The sequence below is a fragment of the Aphis gossypii genome, chromosome 2, assembly GCF_020184175.1.
Source record: "Aphis gossypii isolate Hap1 chromosome 2, ASM2018417v2, whole genome shotgun sequence".
Taxonomy (NCBI): domain Eukaryota; kingdom Metazoa; phylum Arthropoda; class Insecta; order Hemiptera; family Aphididae; genus Aphis; species Aphis gossypii.
The window spans coordinates 56,636,555-56,660,861 of record NC_065531.1 but is presented as its reverse complement, the minus strand read 5'-3'; the positions used below and the strand labels follow the sequence as shown (position 1 = coordinate 56,660,861).

Sequence of the window (24,307 nt, the reverse complement as noted above, 5' to 3'; positions counted from 1 at the left end):
CGCGTGTGCCGGCGACGGAGAGCAGCGGTTGCGAATAATATAATATTATGTATAATAATATAAACTAAAACCAATTTCAGTTGTTTGTCCGAGTTCAATTCGCGCAAGTGTTGTACGCGTAGTCAGTAGGGACGGCGGCGGCGCATAGGTCGAGTAATTAAGTTCAATTGACGATCCGCGAGCGCGAGAGTATAATATTATAATTGACGACCGTGGACGGAAATGTCTAATAACAACAATATAAATAGAAAAAACCTACGAATTGTAACGGACATTTTTTTAACGGTAACCTACTCTTCTTCGTGTTATGTTGTAACAAAAAAACAACAATATTAATAGATTATTTAATATATTGATAAGTACACAGTTAAAAATGAATACAATGCTTTTTTTTTATTATTATTATTCAAAAACGACGCAAAATGTCTAAGTAAATAATCTGGTGTTTGATACTTTGATGTCAATCATAATATATGAATTTTAGACTTTTTGGTCACGTGTGTACGGATTAGGTTAATCTAACCCTTGGTTGTCGATAGCGTTACAAGTATAATATGTTAATACAAATACATGGTTTATAAGTATAATACTCGTTAACGGGTGGGGAACATTTATATAAAGTATGGTGGCAGGTTTAAGTAGCACCCGTTGACTTTTTAGACGTTTAAATCATTCCTAAACGACTCATCGAGCGTCCGTTGGTGCGCCGTTGGATCTTCTTGGTGCGGTTGCTGCTGCTGCTGTTGCTGCTGCTGCTGTTGTTGCTGCTGCAGTTGTTGCTGCTGCTGTTGTTGCTGCTGCTGTTGTTGTTGCTGTTGTTGCAGTGGCGGCAGTCCTCCCGCGATCGCCGTCGCGTTAACCATTGGTTCTTGTTGCTGATTGATGATCGTATTTTCGGTTTGCTAATAAACATAAAATCAAACAAATCAAAAATTCAGTAAGTTTTGAAGTCTGGAGAGGCAAAACAGTAAAAAAATTCAAGAATGTCAATTACTATACGAACTAAGTTCGGAGAATATGTATTATTATAATATTACCTATCATAATTACAGTAGAGTTAACTGATTCCGACGTAAACGCGTTAGACATCAAATATATATCAATCTAGTCAATCTATATTATACGGTTATTTAAAAAAGCATAAAAAACATTTATGTTTCCCACGAATTTTATTGGAACATCTGTTATTAATTTATATTTGAGAATGACAACCTTAAGCGAATAATATCAATGTAATATTACATCACAGTTTTTAACATGTCATATTGCATGTGTTGAAATTAATTTAATTTAAATTGATCGTAGTGTGATTGTTTTATCTTAAAAATTATGAATTTATTTATGTATTAAGTAATATTTTTTAAACAAATGATGCAAAAATATTTTATATAGGTACACACTGAGTAATGTATTAAGTTTGAATTATAACTCATAAGATATGTGGTAAATTATATTCAATTTATTAACTTTATAAATGGTGTACACAAACATCATAGTTTATCAATTTATTAATATGAAAATGTTTTACATAAATATAAAATGTAAGTACCGATATCTAAATTAATTTAACACACAGCGCATTTGAAGAAATTGTCCCTCCCATTTTAAGTATATCACAACCACTGCTGAATGCTATATCTACAATTATTTCTAACATATTATATAATAATTTTACATAGTTAAATAAATAAATAATAATAATATTACATCGAATAAACGAATTTATAAATATATACGACCGGACCACCAACTGTCTTTGTTTATTATTACCTACATTAAAAGTTATGGCTGTGGTACCAATAATAATATATTTGGCCAACTATATAATTTCGAATTTGTTTATAAATTATGTAGACGGTAATATTTTTGTGCAAGTGGGCTCCGTACTTATATAATAACAATATGTTGAGTACATCGTACCAATAATATATAAATCATAATATACCAAAATACAAATCAAGCGATTAGAAATGTATACTTCTGAATGTAAGATATTCAAAAAATATACTGCCTAATACATTAAATATATATTTTAAATTATATTTATAACAGCCGGCAAGAGGTACATATGAAATAATAATAATACATACACGAGATATATAAATAGTTTAATAGGTAGTTAAATGTAACGACGCATAAATAAGGCTGGGCGATATAAAAGGCTTACATGTTTTTTTTAAAAAAAAAGCAATACCAAAAATAAAAACCCAACACATGAGCTTCAACGCTTCTACACACCAATAAATATAATAGATGTATAAAAATGTTGTACTATGTGTACATTATTCTAAGGCAATGTGACCTTTTTAAAAGAGAACGCGATATTCACGTAAAAATATAGAACGAAAATAATATTCAGCATTTGTATTTCAAAATAACTTAAATAGTTAAATACACGTCTATTAGTTTATAACGTGGTTGTATACTACTAATATGAATAAGTTGAGAGTTACAGTTAAAAAAAAAAGCTATCATTGTAATGCAATCCCAGCAGAAGTTTATAAAATAATGTATAAAAATGGAAAAAATAAAATGCCTAATACAATATAATTTATCAAAATATTACATATTATCAATAAGGCTAAATATAATAAAAATGTACGTAATTAATTAATAATAATGTAAAATCGGAACCACCCAAAGGCAACAAAATTAAAATAAAACAGTGTTTGTGTTTTTAAAAGTATTTTATAAGTTCTGTTCAATATCGGAAGATTGAGTTTTTGTTCACTATTTCACTACATGAATCCGGCATAACGATTATTATAGTATAATTTAATGAAAAACATATAAATTAACTAAAATAAGAAATATCACAAAAAAATCAACCTCTAGCACTTAATTTAATATTATATACATATATAGAACACAAGCCTGTACTATTCAAGAAACTAATAAAAAGAACAATAATAATAAACGAAAAGCCAATTCAATTAAATTGAATCAATAAAAAAAAACACTCATAACATTATTATTGTATACAGAGTGGGCCATTGGGTTTTCACGTTCCTTCATAAACCGCTAAAAGAAAACACGATTATATACATCCAGCATCAAGTAAATTATTATATAATTAATATATTATGTGATTACTGATTACTTTAGATAGGTACGCTATGTATAAGTTGTGAATGTACGAGTGTCAGTATGAAGATTAAAATTAAACAATAATGGTGATACCGAATAGAAGCCGAAACAATTTTGCAAAAAACTGATAGTTTATGTCTTTTAATTTATTAAATAATACACCTTTGAATATTCAGCAGTAAAATTATAAAATTAAATATTTTTAGATTCTGAGCGAAGAAAAGAATATAATATTGATTTTACAGGTTTTTTTTTTTGTTTCTAAGGCCACTTTTTATAGTAAAAAAAATATTTGAGAATATACAAGTTTGAAGTATATTATTATTTTTTATACACACACGAAATTTTAAAATACAATATTTTCAGTAAAAATTAGTTTATTCAACTATATTACTAATAAGTAATAAAACAAATAGTTAAATAAATTACTTTAATAGCAATACCGGAATATATCGTAATTTTACAAAATATACGTAGTAAAATAGGCTTTACGTTTTTCGTATGCAATGATTTATTATTTAATTATTTACTTAAATACACACATTACAGTGACTTATGCAGTTATGCCTATCAATGCAAAGTACACTCGACATTTACTGTACAACAAAGCGGTTACCTATACTTTTCTTCTTCTTTGTTTATATTTAAATATTAAAATGTAACCCTATTAATTAATGTTGATGTCAATGTGTTCTAAAAATCATGAATATAATAAATTATAATTAATTAATCGTAAACAAGTACCTATATGTACTAAGTACTTAATACAATTAGTAAGTCAGACAAGTAAAAGATATATCATATATCTATATAGTCGATAAGGTTAAGAACGGTCAATGAAAATTTGTTAGATATGTTATTCGTATATTCTAAATAGCGGTTCTGAAAAAGATTTTAATGTACCAAAAATTCTTTAATTTTGTAGTTTAGTCAATTGTAATGATTTCCGATTGATATAGTACCTATACTTTACTGATAAGTGATAAGGATTTTTATAACAGATATTAACTGCTAAATGGTTAACATCTAAGACTTTGGGTTGTAGGTACTAGGTACTTGATAAAAAGTGAAATTACAGTTCTTTTTTTGGCGTGATTAATAATTTAATAATTATCTATTATGCGACCTAGATCTTTTAAAAGCTGAGGCGAGTGTCTTGCAGATATAGCTTTAAAGTGCATTCTTTGGAGACTTCATACATTATATTCGAAGGTACATTAAGAACTTTAAATTATTGATAGATTCGGAGCACACTCAAGAAACTCCCATAATAGTATTGTATATACCTAATATACCCAGGGCCTGATTAAGGAGTTGGTCACCAGTAGGCTAGGGTTAGCAAAAATTCTACATTCGTAAAAAAAAAATTTTTGTGGCGCCCCCAATATAACGTTGACCAATTGGCGCCCTAGGCTGTAGCCTACTAAGCCTATTGGTTAATCAGGCCCTGAATATACCAGTCTATATTAAAATCATTCAAGATTTTATAGAGGTTCTTATTCTGTAAAACTAGGATTAGCACACTCAGAAATTCGTAGAACTAACAAAAATGACAATTTTTTCAATAATATTTTTTGTTATTTAAGTCATATGGGTATCTTGATTTATATACTATTCAGTAAGTATGATTATATTATTTTATATATTAATTTCTACGTTTATTATAAAATCCTACTATAGAACAGAATGGTTATTCATAATATTATGTAAATGAATAGTTTATATTTGTACAGAAGAAACGAGTAAGTTTGTACCGAGTAGTATGCGAGGTATAAAGTAAGCCGCGATCGTCACGCGCCAAGCGGCTGTTTTTCGTCAGGGTTACTCCGCCTATTCTTACTATTTTACCGCCTATAAAGTAGTTTCAAACGACGTAATGTAGATTTTTTTTATTTAATAATGATAAAATACAAATAGCACAAATAATACATAAAATACAATTTTTTAATTTATCATATTATCTTCATCATCGTCTTCGTCATTAGAACTGTCGTCAGGATTCATTGTGATTAAAATAGGCTCTAAAATTTTGTCTCTTAAATCTTCTTTCACCAAATCGTGTTCTTGAATTTTATTGCAGTATTTTCCATATTTTGCCCAATCTTCTGCTGTTACTGCATCTAAAGCAATATTTACTAATACTTCTACATCTTCCATTTTGAAGTTTTCCGCGACTTTACCCTTAACTTGCTCCCAGATTAATGCCATTGGATTATATTGGCAGTGGTAAGGAGGAAGTCTTACCACTTCATGGCCCATTTGAAGTGCAATTTTGTCCAATTTATATTTTTTTTCTTTTGGCATCGCCAATTTGACTTTTTCCCGTAGTTCGCTTAATGTCTCTATTGGAGAAAAGTCTATAGATTTGTCTTTTAACCATTTTTGAACATCTGCCTTTCGAGTATTTTCCTTAGGATATTCTTCTGTTAAAGTAGAATGGTAGGCATTGTCCATCACAATTATACACGGTTCTTTTAAATTGCTCAACATATCTACAAACCATTTATGAAAAATGGTCGTGTTCATTTTAGAATGATAGTCTGCCTGCGATCCCGACTTGCAACGAAAAACCAGTTTTGAATTTTTTATGAAACCAAATGAAGGCGACCCAGCATGACACACAATAAGCCGACCGTCCTTTTTAATGGGTTCTTTTAATCCTTCGGTGTTGTCGGAGTTTTGCCATATGTGCCCTCGCGTATTATTTTGGTTAATCCATGTTTTGTTTAAGTAAACTATTGGCCTTGGGTCGTTATTACGTCTGAACTCGTGCATTTTTCTCAAAAATTTAACCCGAGAACAAATAATATCATTTCGTTCCATTAAAAATGTACGTCCATCATTACATTTTTTGTATTTGAAATTTAAATCACGCAAAATATGTTGCAAGGACGATTGTGAACCCGAATAATTAATTTTTTCACGTAACGCTTCCAATATTTTTGCATTTGTTGGGTATTGACCATTATCATAAAAACTATGAACTGTTTTTCTAACAACTTCATTGTCAACATCGTCTAAGTTGGTCATACGTTTGGCACGTTTATAACTTTTCCTTGGAGATTTAAATGAAGACGGTTCGGCACCTAGTTGATTTTCACCCACAGATAATTTTTTCCCTTCAGCGCAAACTCGTTTAACACAAGCAAGACTTACGCCACACGCTTCAGCAGTCATTTCACGAGTTTTACGAAAAAAATTACTAATTTCTGGCTTACCTTTATCACCAGACAATGTTTTGAAATAATTATAAACATGAAAAATTACTTTTTTCGTTTGAGATTGTGTGTCTTGAAATGCCATTTTAAAAATATTTTTATATACGAGTAATTATTAAAGAAATAATTAAAATATCACAAACATTCAAACTTTAAAAGCGCGCACTTTAAAAACCAACCATGTAAGAACACGGGAAATATGATTCCAAACGTATATAATTAGTGAATAATAACACGTGTAAACTCGTATCACGAATGCCGAATGACTAACCAAACGTTGACAAGATATTGTGGTATACAACAGCTACAGCTATATGAAAAGAAATTGGTCTCCAAAATACAATGAATAGCACAATAAATTACCGCCTGCCGTTTTTAAAATGCACGCCAGCTGTTTCCATTGCTTTCAAACGTAGAACCCCTGAAACCAGGAAAAATGACCGCTTGGCGCGTGACGATCGCGGCTCACTTTTCGTCTCGCGTACTATTATACTTACATCATATATGGCTAAATTTATTGCTCAACTGCTCAAAAACTGATGAAACCTATAGTGCTTTTTTTAGCTAGCATAACATCTAAAAATGTAACAATAACAACATTCGATATAACATCCATTTTATATTGTAAAACTAAATGGAATGAATACAAGAGTAGATCCATAAATCAGCGAATAGTTTGCTCTACAGATTCAAATAATATTCAGGGTTTCATTTGCACAAACCTTACTGAAATACATACATTTCTGTATACCTTATACAACAGACTGCAGTATTACAGTGATAAGCATATTGACACACGTATATATTATGAATTATATGTGACTGTATAATTCACGGCCGAGTAAATAATTATAATATATTATGTTGTACTGTCATACTGCGTATTATCATATTAAGATATCACGGGGGTGTTTATTTGGCAATAACAGTTTCTATATAATAAACTAAATAATAAATACAAATGTACAAATGTATAATATAGTATATATTATGTATTTATGTGCATTGTGCATATAATACAATATTATTATAAACATTAACACGTACACAAAATTTAATATTTACGTATGATAGTGTCTTGTATAATATTCTTAAGAAGAAGGGGCCCAAGATTAATTGTTAATTGCTAAGATAAACTCACTTCTTTCTATTGAAAATCCGATCACCACATAAAAGTTAAAACCATATAGGTACAGTTACATGTATTTATTACAATTTACATATTAAGTTTGAGCGAATTTTATTTAGACTTGTTATTACTTATTAGTTATTATTATTATTTTTTATTTATTAATTTTTGTGTATTCGGGACGATTGCGGCGCGAAACAAAGATATTATAAACTGATGTCTCATATATATTGTGTATTTAATAAATATGATATAAATATTATTTATAATGATTTCAAATCATTAACTCACAGTTAAATATAATATTATAATTAAACTATAACAATTTAAAATCACATAAATAAATCCGGTAAAATTTAAATGAAAACTTGTCACGTAATATATACTAACGCATCTGAACAAATTCGGAGTGAAAAAAAAATAGTTGGTAGAAAACAATTGGAGGAGGCCTTTTATAAATTGTAATTCACTATGATCTTGTTTTGTGTGTGTATAAATAAATAAATATTAATATTCAAAACTACCATTTTTAATTCGCATATTTCGGCGTTTCAATATTTGTTCGTTTTTATTTTTTACTAGTTTAATAATCGACCTAATAAAGAAACTAATATATTATAAAATAAATTATTCACAAATCAAAACTACTGGTTTATCTTAAAGTTTTTATTTTACTTATAAATCATAAACATTATTCAATTTGCTATTAATCATATTATAATATATCGTTTTAACAGTTCTAATTTTTTTCAGAGTTTATGGTTTTTTTTTTTAACTCGTTACTCATAATTAGTCACCAGCCATCGTTAACATATCGTCAACATCGCTATAAATATATATAATTAATTATAAATTAAATCTTTTAATAAAAAATGAATATTCAAAAGCATTTTATTAATTGATAACTTAAGTAATAATTTAATTTTGTTATAAATAATTGTGTATAATATATGAATTGTACGAATCGAAAATGTCTATTTGTTTAAAATACATTGAAATATTATTTAACTTATACGATTTTGAGTAATTTTCCGTTCTACTGTAAAGATCAATGAATAATAAAATCAAATATGAAACGACGCGAAAGGGGCAATATTTAACGTAGTTTAAATAAAATTAAATAAACCAAAAACCTACCTAGAAAAACTAACAAAATATTCTACGTATTACGAAGGCATGAATAGCTATTTCGACACATACCGGGGGAGAATCATCAAAACATGAGAATTGGCTATTGTTTTTAACATGTTCAATTATAGGGAAAATGCATGCTCCCACATTGTAATATTTAAAATCGAATTTTCCAAAAGTAAAATGTAAACATAAAAATGGTATGATAACACTATTACTATATTTTACTATACTTTTATTACGCCTTCATTTATACCATTTTTACGCATTGCCTATACAGTATACATCAATTATAATATGACTGCGTCTGCGTCGGATGTTTTTCTACAATCGTCCCACAAATTAAAAACTGTTTCGTTACTCGTTAGTATATAATGTATAAAATTATATAAAAGTAGGTAAAACAATACAAACTAATTAGTAATCACCCCCAAACACCAAACAAGCAGGCTATAATTATAAGGCTCCTATATTTTTTACGTACTTACCAATTCCTATAGTAAAAATTATAATAATAAGAGACTACTAAAAAAATTACTCAAACGCTACACGGCTATTTTTTTAAACAGCAAACCGTCGTTCTTCCAAAATATACCTATTAACTTTTATAAATAATACTAATTTCGGAAAATTTAAGATAGATACTTATACATACAATTTTAACATTTTAAATAATTTATAATTCTTACACTTGTATTTGTCGGTGAAACCAATATAAACTTGATTTTTAAATGTTTATCTACATTTATAAATCAAACATTTAAAGTAGAAAACTTAACGTTAACACTAAACATAATAAATATTAAATGAATAATTTTTACTTTATATTTTCTATTAATAACTAATAAGCTTATAGATGAATGAATAGTGCACGAATTTAATGATGAATGAAAGAACTTTGTCATATCACTTCATTTATTTTAAATGTACCTAAATATCTGTGTAAAAAAACAGGCAAGGACAAAAAGCTATTAGGTATACTATACCAGTGCAAATTTCGATCAATACTAATTAAGGAAAAAATAATTATATATCTACATACATATACTTATTTGAACACTATACATAATAATAATTTAGTATATTATTTATTAAATTATGTGGTCTGTACATTTTCTACGTCATGCCAATATTTACGATTTGTGACTGCCATATTTGACTATGACTACATATTTTACCTCAAAATAATAAAATAAAATAGTGGTCAAATACGTATCACTCTGCTGTTCATCAGGTGTTAAATGAATTAGTATTACGAGTGTTTAAAGTTGAATTCAATATCAATATATATATCTACAAATAGCGATTCTGAGCAGAAACACTCTGATATAGCCTATGTCACTATAAGTATAATATTTCATGATATGTTTTTTTGAAGTAACTAAAATAATATATAAATTATATATATTTATAATTTATACCATATTGTCATATTTTTTTTATTAACTTTTGAGTTAATACCACCTTACTGTAAAAGCACGTACATAAGTCCATGCTATACACATAATATAGGTATTAATAATAGGTAAAGATAATATATATTAAAATTAATCTATATATATTTTTTAAACGTTATTTCGTATAATTAATACTATACAATATAAAAGTTTTAAGAAAACCATCTAAATTCTAAAGTATAAACTAGATTTAATTTGTCATCCAAAAAGTTGAAAATTTAAGCTTTTTTGGACTAATTATTGTGTACACAGATAACAAAAAAAATAACAACCGCATCTTTGTAAAATCAATATCTACATTCATCCTTCTACTCAGAATTTTAAATGAACAAGTTATTATATTAAATTTTATCTTTATATTAACTGGCAACTGCTTAACGTCATATAAGGATTCTGTGGGTCAACGAAAATTTGTTTTTCCAATTTTTCACCTCAATCACTTTTATAAACAAAATGTTTGTCAAAAATGCATTTGTGACAAAAAAAAAATAATAATTAATTCCCAATGGTGTTTATTTTACAGCTAAAAATACCTACAACGATAATGTTTATAAGCGTGACGATGAAAAAATATAATTTTAATTTTAGATTGTAAGATGTACTTTCGATTATCTTACACGACTTATTTTAATTACATTATTTTGCATTATTATAATTATTATCATAGAATATATAGACACCACAGCATAAAATAAAATAAAATAATTTAAAACCTATAAGCAAAACTGTTTGAAATACCATAAGACTTAAAAAAATATGTATTTTTTAATATATTAAAAAAAACAATTATTTGCTTTTAACTATTATTGAACAATATTGTACAATACCTACCTATTTAAATTTTAAATAAATTATTCCAAGAAATTTAAAAATAGTGTTAAACTATGACGTATAATGTATTTTACATTTTTAACACGGTTAATAGTTTTATACTATATTTTAAGAGCAAATATGAATAAATTCATTATTATCTAAATGAAAAAATAAGGATGAGCATTGAGCATGCTTGATGAATCACCTTGTATATACGCAGTAGTTAGTACACTATTGTACACGATTAATTCAACTATTGCTGAGACGAAATGTATATATGTAAATGTAAATGTATAATAAAAGGGGTTTTGTGCCTTTCTACTAAATAATTATGTAACCACCTGAATAGGAATTAAAACTAAGAAAATAGAGACTCTAATTCCGTTAAATGAAGAAACAAGATTTGCTTGACATTAACATTTTTTTCAAAACTTGGCTATCGTAAACGTTACGCGGTATATAATTATTTATACATAAAAATATATATTTATCAACTTACCCAAATCCCATGCATTTCTAGTAAACGCCTGTACGATTCCAACTCATTCTCTTTCATTTGATAAGCTTGTATGAGCGACATGTGATTTTCCTGGAGTCTAAACAACTGAAGCATAACAGACAGGGATTAACAACGCTAATTTAGTATCATTCCACGATACATTATTATTCGCGATTACATTGAGTTAGAAATATCAAAATCAATTTCAAGCCATACACACTTCGGTTTTTATACGATCCGTGTCATCTCGGAAATCGTTAGCCAGTCTGCATAATTCTTCGATCCGGTTTGTCTTCTCAGAAAGTTCGTTTTTAAGACTATCCACAGTGGTATTGAGCTCTTCGATTAGCTTTTGATTGGTCACTAATTTTTCACTATCATCCTGTCCGGGAAGTGTATTCAGAGCTCTCATGATCATTCCTGCGTATACATACACAAGTTTATGGGATAATATTATACAGATTTGATGGCCGATAAACTATATAACAAATTAACAAATGACATGGCTTACATTATTCGTTAAGTGAATTTATAAACCATAATATTAACGAATATTCTACTGTATTCAAATACCGATTACATATACATAATAGCGCGATTCAGCAAGCGTGCGCATCCTTTACTTTTTTTTTATAAACAATACAATTATTCAAAATCTGATTTTTGAAATTAAAAAAAAATAATTTCATACTACAACAGCAAACTCTTTTGGAGATAAAAGTATCTCGAAATTTTTAAAACTAAGTCTAAAGTATATTTTGCAATTTGGACAAGTATCTATCGTTCTACTGTTAGTAGGTATTGAGTAGGTAACTGTAATAGATGTGTTATATTTGAATTCAATTATATTTTACCATTGACCATTGTATACGAAAAATAACTGAGCGGAGATTGTCAGCCTATATCATATCACTAAGTACATTTCTTGTATATGTATTTTGATACTGCTATTAAAGTTACTTATTTTACATTTTTACTATTATTATTACGACATATTGATTTAAATGTTGACAAAAACATAAGGATGTTTAGGCCCGGTCCAACCTGTCAAGAATAATAACTGAACTTGACCGGGCTGCAAATTTTCAATCTGCCCATACCTTTAGAGCTTACTTGGTGAATCAGTCTGTATAGTGTATATTTAGGTACGTATTTCGAATGCATTAATTATGTGGCATATAGATAACATAAATTGCAAGTTATTTATTAGTGATCGCAAAATATAATAATACATATACTGTTATTATCATAAATATTTTCGCAAGCATCGTTTACAATTTATTTTAAACCGTCAATATCAAAAACAAAAAAATTGTATAGTATCATATTTCAGCCATGTACAGGTGTTATACATATTATACTATTATAATGTATAGTACCTATGTAAGTACGCACCTTCGAGCATTTTAAACAACTTGCAAAACTCGTAATCTAATAATAGACTGTTAGAGTTTTGGGCCATCGGCTGCGGGTGTTTGCTGGCTCTGGTATACGATTCGTTTCGAGAGACATCGTTTAATTTGTCCACGAACGTTTCAACGCCTATCCGTTTGGTAATCAAATGTCTGAGACTGTCCTGAGAATTAAAAAGAATGAAACGTTGTCAGCCTGCAAAATTTTAGTGCGTTAATACATAAAAAAATTGTAAATTTACTTTTTTGAAATTTTCCACTGTGTCAGGATTGAACGCTAAACATATCCCCATAACAAATGTGCTTAGGCCACTGACGATTTCTTCGATTTCTTCATTCTCTAGACGATTTGTCTGTACATAAGACGTAGGTGATATGCAGTGCACAAAAAAACGTGTAATTAAATAAAAGTGAATCAGGTTGCAAACATTATAAAAGTTCTAAGGCTCTAATATCTTTTATAATTTATCTATTTTATGATCTAATTTCCCATGATTCTTTGATATATAGTGAAACATCTAATTACCGGCTACTAACGATCGCCGAAATTTTTTCCGGAATTTAGAATGGTGAAGGGAGAGAAAATGAAAGAAAAAAATTGACAATATCAATAAAAATATATTATACATATTAAAAAAAAAATATATATATATATATATATAGTAGCCGCTCCTATATGATCATCTGACATAGGATGGAATTTTTCAAGAAACAAAACAACACTTGCCGATAATCATCGAGTTTTTTTATTTAAAAATAACAGCATATGATTTTCCAGTGCTATATTGAAACATAAGATTTTAATTTTAATTTTAAAATTTCATTTGTGATTCTTATTTTATTTATTATTTTTAAGTGCATTTTTCTTATTTTTAGAGAATTTAAAACTAACCAAATAATAATAATATATTATACTCTATCTAGCGAGAGAATACATTACAGCCTGGCCAAAATCAGTCGACTCTGAGAATTTTCAGATTAATAGCACTTCCACTGAAAGCGGTTCAACAATGGCTAAAAAGATCGGACAGGGACGAGCAAACTAGGTTTACTCTCGTGCTATACTATACACTGTATAGTATACAGTAAAGGTCATACAGTAATTTAAAAGACATTAAACGCGACAAAAAATTTTAAAAATGTCACGTGTAATGTCCATAATAGTTTATACAGTTCAATTGGATTGAAATCGAAAATACGAGTAATAAACATTAACACACACTATCATTATTATGACTAGGACTCGATTTTTAAAGCATATGCTTCTTTTTTTATACATGAGATAGAAATCTAATTTTTACACATAAATTCGTTTCACTTCATTCTGTTTCCAAATAAACCAATTTATTTTGGCTTTTTTATGTAAATGCTTTTTTTTTTGCTTTTTATTGTTTTTTTAATTATTCTAGCTGTAAAAAGAAAAAAAAATAAGAAAATAAGAAATGTAAAAACCCAGAATGCGAGTATTGGATTATTATTGTTTTCGTTATCGGCTTGTTTATTAAATATATTTAACGTATAGACTATAGATATAAAATATTATCGATCTACATATAGCCTGCAGTCAGTATGCCTATAAGATCGATATCGATCGTTTCAAAATTTAAGGCTTAGTGTTGTAATTTGAAACCTCTGGTATGAAGTATGCACCGATCACTTCAGTAGATGTAAAGAGTTTGTTTCTTACGTATAAAAATATTCTGTCGGACAATAGTAGTTTCACTACTGAAAATCTAGGTACCTAAATACATGGTAGTTACTTCTTTTTTTTATTTAAATTCATTTTTCAAATTTTTTTTATTCATTTTCATAACTAGTTCATGTTAATTTTTGATCATGCTTTTTTTTGCTTTTTTTTAAATAATATGCTTTCTTTTTAATTTTTAAAGCAATCGTGTGCTTTTTTAGTTGCTTAATATGCTTTAAAATCCGAGCCCTAATTATGGCATTTTACTAATAACTGGTGGTCGTAATGGTCGTAAAAAATATATATAAATTATAAATAAAATATTATACATACATTTTACATAGTATACTACACAGAGGGATTATTTTAACAGTAAATAAGTATAATAACAGTATATCTCATTTATATATTTTTTCATAGGTACCTATATTATAGTTTTAATGGGTAGTATACCTTTAATTTTGAAAAAATAAAAAAATTATGATCTTAATTTTTTTAACAATAATATGCATAAATTTATCATTAAGTTTTAGGGCAGTAATGAAGTCAATCTTCAATATTGAGGATGATTTATATTAAATATAGTAAATAGCATCAAAATGGATTTAATTTTTAGATTTTTATAGACATCTAATATTTTCTAGTTTTCCTAGTTTTTTTTTTTTATTGGAACATTAATTAAAATTGCATCTTAATTAAATCTAATTGTATTTTATTTTTTAGTTAATAATTTTGAAAATATAATACAAGACTATATTTTATTTTCCTTATAAAAATTTAAAAATACAAAAAAGTACAACTTTTATTCATATGTGTTTGAATTCAATTTTTAGCAAAATAAGGTAAATTTCCAAATTATTTTGTAGTTATATATTTTTTTCAAATCTTACATAAATATTTAATTATAAACTTTAATATATTAAAAACAAAAATTCTAATAAGTTATTTTTACAGAAATTTAAAAATATTATAATGAATATTTTTTTCAAACTAATTTGTATACAACAAAAATGAGAAATGCTCTAATGATTTTAATCATTGTATTATTATTCTAAAAATATAAATCATAAGAACTTTAAACAAATATAGTATTTGAGTATTATTATTTTATGTATAGTCATAGTGTTATACCATATAATAATTTTCATATTTAGAATAACTTAATATAACAAAACTAGTATCATAAAAAATTTGATGTTTTTGGTAAGATACCAAAAAATATAGTTAAAAGATTTGAAAACATTCACTAGAATTGTTTTTCAAATGTGCATTGATTAACCATTAAAAATACAAAGTCTATATTAAGTTTTCTATTAGTATATGTTGAACTAATTTTTGCCAATAACATTGCATTCATATATAATTAAATATTTTCTTTTATAAGTATTAATATTATACATTATTTTTATTATCTTATAATGTATTAGTCAATATCAGATGCTGTATAATGATATGAATATGTTAGGTAAGGTTCATAATATAAAAAGCTAAAATAAGTCTCAAAATATTTTGAAAATGATATTTTCCTATGCATATTCTTTTAATTAAAATAACAAAAATTGTAGAAAGATAAATTTTCATTATACCTATGTTTGAACATCAAATTTTGTCAATATTTAAACATTGAAAAATATTAAAAACTAATATAGCTTTACATTGAACTTTTATACAAAAACCACTAAGAAGTTAACTTTAAACTTATAAGAAATGTTGTACTGTATTTTTAAGGCTTCTATGTAAAGTCCTCCAAAGTAATAATAGATTCGATTTTATACTACCCACAATGATGAAGATTGAAACATTTTTACTGTTCAAAATACAATAAGACTTAAAAAAATGAACAAATGTAAAAAACTGTTATTATTGTATAAATATAACCTATATATTCATTACCCTGCACAGAATCTAAAGTTTAATTAAATATGAACCATACAGGGATTTTAACTTTTTAGTAATAACTTAATTTTTTGCAACAAACATAGAAAATAATTATGAATAAATAATAAATACAAACCTGAGTTATAAAGTATGGTATACCGGTGTTAATTTTTAAGAAACTTTCAACAGCCAGTGAACAATGAGCAAACCAAGTCGATAAAAACATCAAGTAGCCAATTTTAAACTGTGCTTTATCATTCTAAAAACAATATTAATTGAGTATTCATTTTTAAATATTTTAACTGTTACAATCAAAGAAAATACATACTGTTTGGATAGAACTAACTATCTGTTGCAGTAATGTCGGGGGGTTATTATCACTGGATGACAACTTGACATTTAGTAACTTTTCCTTACCCTCTGGATTATCAATAAGAGCATGTGAAAGCACCACTGCTGAAAACCAGCTGTTTAACGGTTCCTTGTTAAACAAACCTCGACAAAGAAGATTGCTGATGCAAGTTTCAGTTACTGTATAAACCATACAAAGAAAAAGAGATAGTGAGAGAGATATAATTTAGTAAGTAAAAATAATCAAAACAGTAGCAACAAGTAACACATTATATATTATATGATACCTTCTTTTTCTAATGGTAATAGTTTTTGAACAATTTTCATTTTTCCAAAATCATTTCTGTATAGGTAACACTGGAAAACGTACAAAACCGCACAGCGCATATCAAATGGTTGTTTGTCACTTAACATTGTACATAACAATAATAACAGAATATCCCTAAAAAAAAAAATACATAATAATGAAATTACTTCTATATTCATCAGACATTTATTAATTAGTACAGATATAAGACTATACTTTGGAGGACTTTCAAAGGACTTTACTGATTCAAGAAATAATTGATTATCGTTGTGTCCTCGTATAAGTTCTGCTACAGTATATATGGCTTCAGTCAATGGATTACGGGGTACACCATTAGCAATCAACAAGTCACATATTGCTTTTAGGATTCCAGATGTGTTCATGGCTTGTTGGCATGAAGAAGTAGCTTGAGCTGGGTTAGTTGGTGATACCAGTGTACGTATAATTTGAAGAACCGAATGCACATTATTTATTCTCTGAATAGGCCACTCATCAACAGTAGGTAATTGTAAAAGGGGCAATATTCGTGATATGAAATTACCTAAACAAAACAAGTTTATGAATTACTAATAAGTAATAAATTTTAATTACTGTTGGATAACTGACCTTCTTTGAAGAAATTTTGTGTAGAAATATTGTTTCTTAATAAAGTTAACATTAAATTTAGACAATCTTGAACAACAATTCCTCCATCTGCATTGCCTTCTTCTTGTATAACATCAAATAATCGATCAAAAGCATTTTCAAAAGCTAATATCTTTTGAATATTTGCATTGCTTTTTGTCAGTAATGTTAGCAAAAGAACAGACTAAAACAAATTGTTATGGGTACATATAAATAAATTATTTGTTATTCAATTTTTTATTACAATTTGAAAATAAACTATTGCTAAAAATCTTTTTTTGTTTTATCTATAAAAATTATTTTTAATATAATAATAGGTACCTATTTATTGTATACTAACAAATTATACTTTTTTTTATTATTATTAAAATATAATTACAATCTATAGTCTATTCTAAATAAGAAACACCCATGGCGGCGGTCAGGTTCCCCCACCTAGTAGTTGTTCGACTGCGCCACGACGGCAAAGTTCGAATAGTGAAGCTATACCCATACACAGAAGTCAGCTGCCGCGGGTGTTTCTTAATATTGGAATAGACTATATACACATTAAATATAATAAGTAATTTTTATAAAAGTTTATATATACATAGCAAGACTAACAGATTTGGAGAGCACTCGGTAGTGCCACACAACAGATTAAATTAAAGATCTCTAAGCCAGGGTCGTTTAAGACGTCAGGGTGTTTTCGGAGATAGGTAGGTGTTTTATTAGTTAATTTTTGTGATGGATTAACTTAGAGTGAAAAGAGACATAGTATGATTTAGTTAGTTGAGAGAGCGATGGAATATTTAGATCTTTGTAGAGATTGTTTTATTCTTGATGAACCATGGACAAGGGACAATTTGCCGCAGACAGATTGACTAGAAAACCTGAATCGTTCTCGTGTTGGATGGTTTAGCAGAACCCCATATTTGGATGCTGTGAGACCAAACAAGTCTGATAATTTATTTGTATATAAGTAGTTTATTACTGATTGCTGTCTTAGATCATAGAAGTGGGCGGAGCAGGTGGAGTATGGAGCTGACTGTTTTTCTTTTGTTTTTAAGATGTTGGGCCCATTATGGGCCCATGTGGGGCGTCTATTAAATGTCAAGCCTAGGTATTTTATTGTTAGGGGAATGGAAATTTGGTTATTATTGAGCAATACAGGAAGCAGTCTCTTGGTCTTAGAGAGAAAGTGATAAAGGATGATTTTAATTCATTAATATTTATTTTCCAAAAGTTTGACCATAATCAAATAGAGTTAAGACGACTTTGTAGCCATTGAAACACTATCAGGTCATTATTGGAGGTAAGATTATCGTGTCGTCTGCATAATTGAGCAGTGTTATATGTGGAGAAGTTGGAGTGTCATGGAAGAAAAATAGAGTACAGGAAGGAAGCTATGTCACTTCTTTGAGTGACTCCAGCTAAAATTGGGAAATTTACAGAATAGCTGTTATTGATGCAGATAAAGAAAGTGCGATTTTCAAGGTACGACTTAATAAGAAGGTAATAGGAGACAGGTAGAAATTTTTTGAGTTTGAACTCAGTTTGAAGAGAAGTTCTTCATTTTATACCCTATCGAAGGCCTGAGCCGTGTCAAGGAGTAAAGCCACACAGTAAAGTTTTGATTCCATGCATGTAGAGATTAAGTCAATAGTATGTCAACTTCAGTTGGTATATGGTGTAGTGCTTGAACTTAAATCCAAACTGGTGGTTTGAAATGATATTAGATTTATCTAATAGTGGTAATAGCTTTTTGAGGAGTATTTTTAAAAATATCTTAGTTAATGTGGGGAGGAGAGAGATTGGTCTAAAAGAGGATGAGATACCAGGAAGTTTGTTAGGTTTTGGGATTAAGATTATGTTTGAGTACTTCCAGGCTGTTGGGAAGTAAGATAAACAAAGAATAGAATTGAAAATAAATGCTAGCAGAATGATAGATATGTCTGGGCGGTTTTGGACAGTTAAGTTGCTTATTAGGTTGTAACCAGAGGCTTTTTTTGTTGGGAGTTAGTGGATATATTGGATTTCTCCTGGGATAGTTTAAATAAGTTTTAAATAAACTTGTTAAAAGGCAATTTTGTAAAATAAAATGTAGCCAAACACTTGTTTATTTATTTGTTAAAAATAAAGGGTCTGTAATGAAAATGAAATATAGTAGTCATAATAAAACTTACATTATTTCGGATTACTTCCCGGCTGTCACTCAACATGTCAATTAGTTTTGAAACTCCCATTGGGCTAACCAAAATCATTTCTTGTACGTCCTTAGCCCTATTATTAACAAGATTTAATTTTATCAATTTAATAGAATAATTTAAAAACTTCAAACAGTTTTTATTTTTGTGATAAAACAGTTACAATTAAAAATTAAAAAAAAGTGTGTACATTAAATAAAATGTCGTTGGTATTTTTTTTTTTTAACTAAGTACTCTTTTCTTTAGTTTTAATGCATTTTTATGTCTTTTTCGTTTTTATGGTAGCAAACAATTCTTGTAAGATATGTATGCTTTATAATTTTTAAGTTTTAACCCACTCATAAAACTAGTAATTTAACAATTGAAACTATGAATGTTTATAACTAAAAAAAAAATAAATATTATTTCAATATTTTATATTAATATATTTATAAATTAATACTTTTCTAAAAAATACCCTGTTTCAGATTACAAAATCAAAAATTATAAGTTGTTAAATGATATAAAGAAAATAATACTTAGATTTTTTTTTATAATAAATATTTTAATATAAATAATAATCATTTAATATTTTTATTATAATTATTAAAAATACAGATTAACATCACCAAAAGTAAAAATTTTAATTTATTTATCTAAATAATTTTAAATATTAATGGAAGTTTTGTAACATTTATTTTATTTATTCTAAAAGCATAGATTTTAGTGGGTTAAGTCATCAATATTCATAGGCGCCCATAAGTAAAATTTTAGGGGGGGTCAAAATAAAAAATTCTCAAATGTAAAGACAATTATATTATATTATGGTAATATTTATTGAGTTACAAGTTTTTAATATTTTTTGTCCAGGGGGGGGGCAAGTGCCCCCCTTGCCCCTCCCAATGGGCGCCCATGTCAATATTTATTAGTTATTAGATTATTAAGATTTAATAATTACTTGACTCTCACTTCTATATCAATGAGAACTATTTTATAAGAATAAGACTCATAATAACAATAATAACATATTTTTAATTTTAAGCTGGATAAAATTTTAAAAAAATTTTACTTTACAAAAATAAACAATAAGTTTATAATAGGTATACATGTATATAACAAATTTAGAAATATACAATATTGTAATTTATATTAATTAGAATATATTTATTTAAAATTAAATGCAGTTGTAAGCATTACATTTCCTTTATTTTTAACTTACTTATTTGTTAACAACAGTAAGAGTAACTGAAGAGCTGGCCACCGCACATGAAAATCAAATTCCTCTAGGTAATCCAAAACCAAGCCAACATTTTCTTTTTTTTTTATGAATATTTCTGTGAAACGTTCACCTAGTTTATTTGAATCTTTTGCAGTTACATCGGGAATTTCTGTAAAGAAAAATAATTTTACTTATTTATTAAATAATTAGGAAAAAATAAAATGTTTATATTCATATTTAAAAAATAATAAAAAATCATAATAAAATCATATGTACTTAGAAAATTGCACTCAATAAAGTTTAAATAAGTACAGTGGAGCCTTGATAAGTCGAAATTTAAGAGAAATGCAATTTTTTCGACTTACTGAGGTTTACGAGTTACCAAGGTTTTAGAAAAAAAATTCGACTTAAAGAATTTTTAAAATATATGTATGTATTAAAGTTTTTAAGTACATAAGATTAGATAAAATTACCGCACACGCGTAATCGATCGATTGCAACTAGCAATACCAATACAAATGAGAAAATAATAAACAAGAAAAAATTAGAAAAAATCATCATTATCAAGAAAATATCCGTCATTATCCGTCTATATTCGGACCACAATATGTTTGAGTTATCTATAGTTATTTTTTCAAGTAATCAAGGTTTTTGCAAGGGAACAAAATTTTTTTTTATCGAGATTCCACTGTATATCATATAGTTCTAGTTTCTGAAAAATATAATAGATATTCAACTTGATTAGTTGTACTCTCCCTTTTTTAATGTATCATGTAATTGAGCAGAACAACAAGATTCAATATCAACTCTAAAAACGGTTTCTAATAGTGAATATGATTTAATTGTTAACATGAGTGGTGTATAATATTAAATAATTGTTAGTAATATTCAAATAAAAAATAAATTATTATACACAACCAGCTTTCAATTTTCAATAAAATCAATTTTGTTTTTTTTTGTTCAAAAATGAATAATCATATCATTCCTATCTACTAAATTTTTTATAAAAGATTTATACTAGAATTTTTTAAAAATGTAATTTAAGGTTCCTTCTGAATTAGTATTACAGGAATTAAATGTATCAAAAAACAATAATATTAAATTAATGATACCTAAATTGATTTTTTAAATTTTCACTCTATTGAGTCTTTTTGTAATTTTATTATAAGATATTATATTATTATCAGTAATTTAAATTAATATTTCTATTTAAATTTGTTATTATTGTAATATTATTTTTCTACTTTTTTCCTTTTGATTCCTTGTAATTTGTATACAGTTATATTTTACCTTACCTATTTTATTATGCATATTATACAACTTGTATATGTATTTAAGACACAAATATAAAACATGCTTACTATTTAGTCTATTACTTTTAATACAAATAGTATTTTTTTAAATAATAAATCTATTGAATAGGTAACCTATCAATAATTAATAACAGGAGTCTCCAAAGTTTTTTATTCAAGGGCCACAAAAAATATCATCATCTCTTAGCGAGCCAAAAGTTTATACACATACATTATAAGTTATAACACATTAACACATACAATTTTTAATTTTTAAATGTTAGATATATCATCTTGTATATTTATTATCCTATAAGGGCCGCGGGCTGGTTAAAATTTGTTCGAGAGCTGTATCCGGCCCGCAGGCCGTAGTTAGGAGATCCTTGATTAATAATATAATATATATAGGTATATATAAATTGTTACAAATTAATAAAGATTAATTTGGTAATTTATAAATAATTATATAGTATATAGATATTAAATATAATAAAATGTATAATAAATATGATTTCAAATCTAACTTTTGAACTAACTATGTAACTATTCATGGATACTAAAATGAGTAAAATGTATGGTTGAAGCAGAAAAAATACAACTACTAGGAAGTGCAAGTGATCAAAATCAAAATTATGTAAAAAATAATCAGAGAATAATAACACCTAAATTATGTTACATGCTGAATACTTAAGTGGACACTATACCCATAAGTGTTGTCTTTGAGTCTTACCAACTACTATGACATACTAAATTTGTGTTCAACAGTTACAATAACATGTATTAGGTAACCTTTAATAATAAAGTGAATTAACCCCCATTATCAAACTTCAAGGTAAGAACATATATGTAAATGTACATGAACTTTTGTGATATTTTAATTTTTAAGCAAGTAATGAGTACCTATGTAAAGTATTAAATTTAAAAATTCTTATAACTTTCTTCTAAATTAAAATTCCTATAGTAAATATCTATCTGAAAACATAAATACCTAATACTTTTAACTTTAAGTTTCATAATAGGTTAATTCACTTTATTAATAAAGGTTAATACTCTAAATCGGAACTGCTGAATACAAATTTGGTATATTGTACGATTGTAAAATGGAGACATTGTGATATATGGGTGTGGCATTGTCTTAATAGAGATATAATAACTAATAACCTTTAACATAATTTTGATATTTTACCTTCTTCTTCATAAATCTCATTATGCATAATGAGTCTTAATGTGTCCAAAGCATAGCTAGCTATTTCAGCATCAGCACGGTCTTGCTGCAACACTTGACACAGGGCATCCATTCCTTTCGCACCCACTTCAATACGATATTTTCGTGATAGAGCTTTAAGTGCCCTGCACGCATCACGTCTGTCTGCCAGCAACGTGGAATGTTGAACTCGATCTACCAATCGTTCAACCTATGGGCAAGTCAAAATATAGCCAGTTAAAGCAAAAAACAAGAAACAAATAAAAACACATACAAATATTATGCATAATATTTAAATTGCATAAAATATACAAGTGATATGTGTTAATTAATTGTGACATAATAGACTTGAAATAACATACAATATCAGCACCGGACGGTTGGTCTTCGACATCGGGTGTACCGAGCACCGTTTTTAAGCCACTTTTGAAATATTCCATCGATATAGACAATCTTCCAGGCGTTTGTTAAATTAAAAAAGAAAAAAAACAGTACAAAAACATTTTTCCTCTCGATATTTAACGAACGATTGAATACCAATTGAGGGTAGTGGTAAACTAGTAGGCGGAAAAATAATATAAAACAATTAAAATATAAATAATATTATAATAATGATAATATTATAATTTATTATACAGTAGTAAATTATTATTAGTTTGTTTTCATTTACACAGTTATCAACGACGGACACGACGGCGTAGATAATAAATTTTTAACTCTTATCACGGCCACGTGCTAACGTAAAAAAATGTCAGCTCACATATTCTCAAAGGAGTTATGAAATTAATTTTGTATTATCAAATGAAAAAAATGATAATGTTATCTTGAAAAACG

At 27.3% G+C, this 24,307-nt stretch overlaps 1 protein-coding gene across 1 annotated transcript; it reads right to left on the bottom strand.

Annotated features, from left to right (window-relative positions):
- Positions 1 to 330: 330 nt before the first annotated feature.
- On the bottom strand, positions 331 to 24,215 carry LOC114119042 (general vesicular transport factor p115). Its single transcript, XM_050199703.1, has 14 exons — positions 23,836 to 24,215; positions 23,456 to 23,684; positions 20,978 to 21,146; positions 19,759 to 19,855; positions 17,576 to 17,777; positions 17,186 to 17,510; positions 16,950 to 17,104; positions 16,640 to 16,842; positions 16,448 to 16,570; positions 12,989 to 13,099; positions 12,730 to 12,910; positions 11,555 to 11,754; positions 11,335 to 11,439; positions 331 to 902 (listed from the first exon to the last, which is right to left on the bottom strand). Exons 1-14 carry the CDS (start codon positions 23,911 to 23,913, stop codon positions 657 to 659), a joined length of 2,424 nt encoding a protein of 807 aa, XP_050055660.1. The 5' UTR covers positions 23,914 to 24,215; the 3' UTR covers positions 331 to 656.
- Between the last annotated feature and the right edge of the window lie 92 nt (positions 24,216 to 24,307).

Coding starts and splice junctions, on each gene's coding strand:
- LOC114119042 (XM_050199703.1), bottom strand. CDS start 23,913: ATGGAATATTTCAAAAGTGGCTTAAAAACGGTGCTCGGTACACCCGAT. Junction 17,778..19,758: donor GGGAAGTAATCCGAAATAAT/GTAAGTTTTATT, acceptor AATTTGTTTTAG/TCTGTTCTTTTGCTAACATT. Junction 17,105..17,185: donor TCCTTTGAAAGTCCTCCAAA/GTATAGTCTTAT, acceptor TTTTTTTTTTAG/GGATATTCTGTTATTATTGT.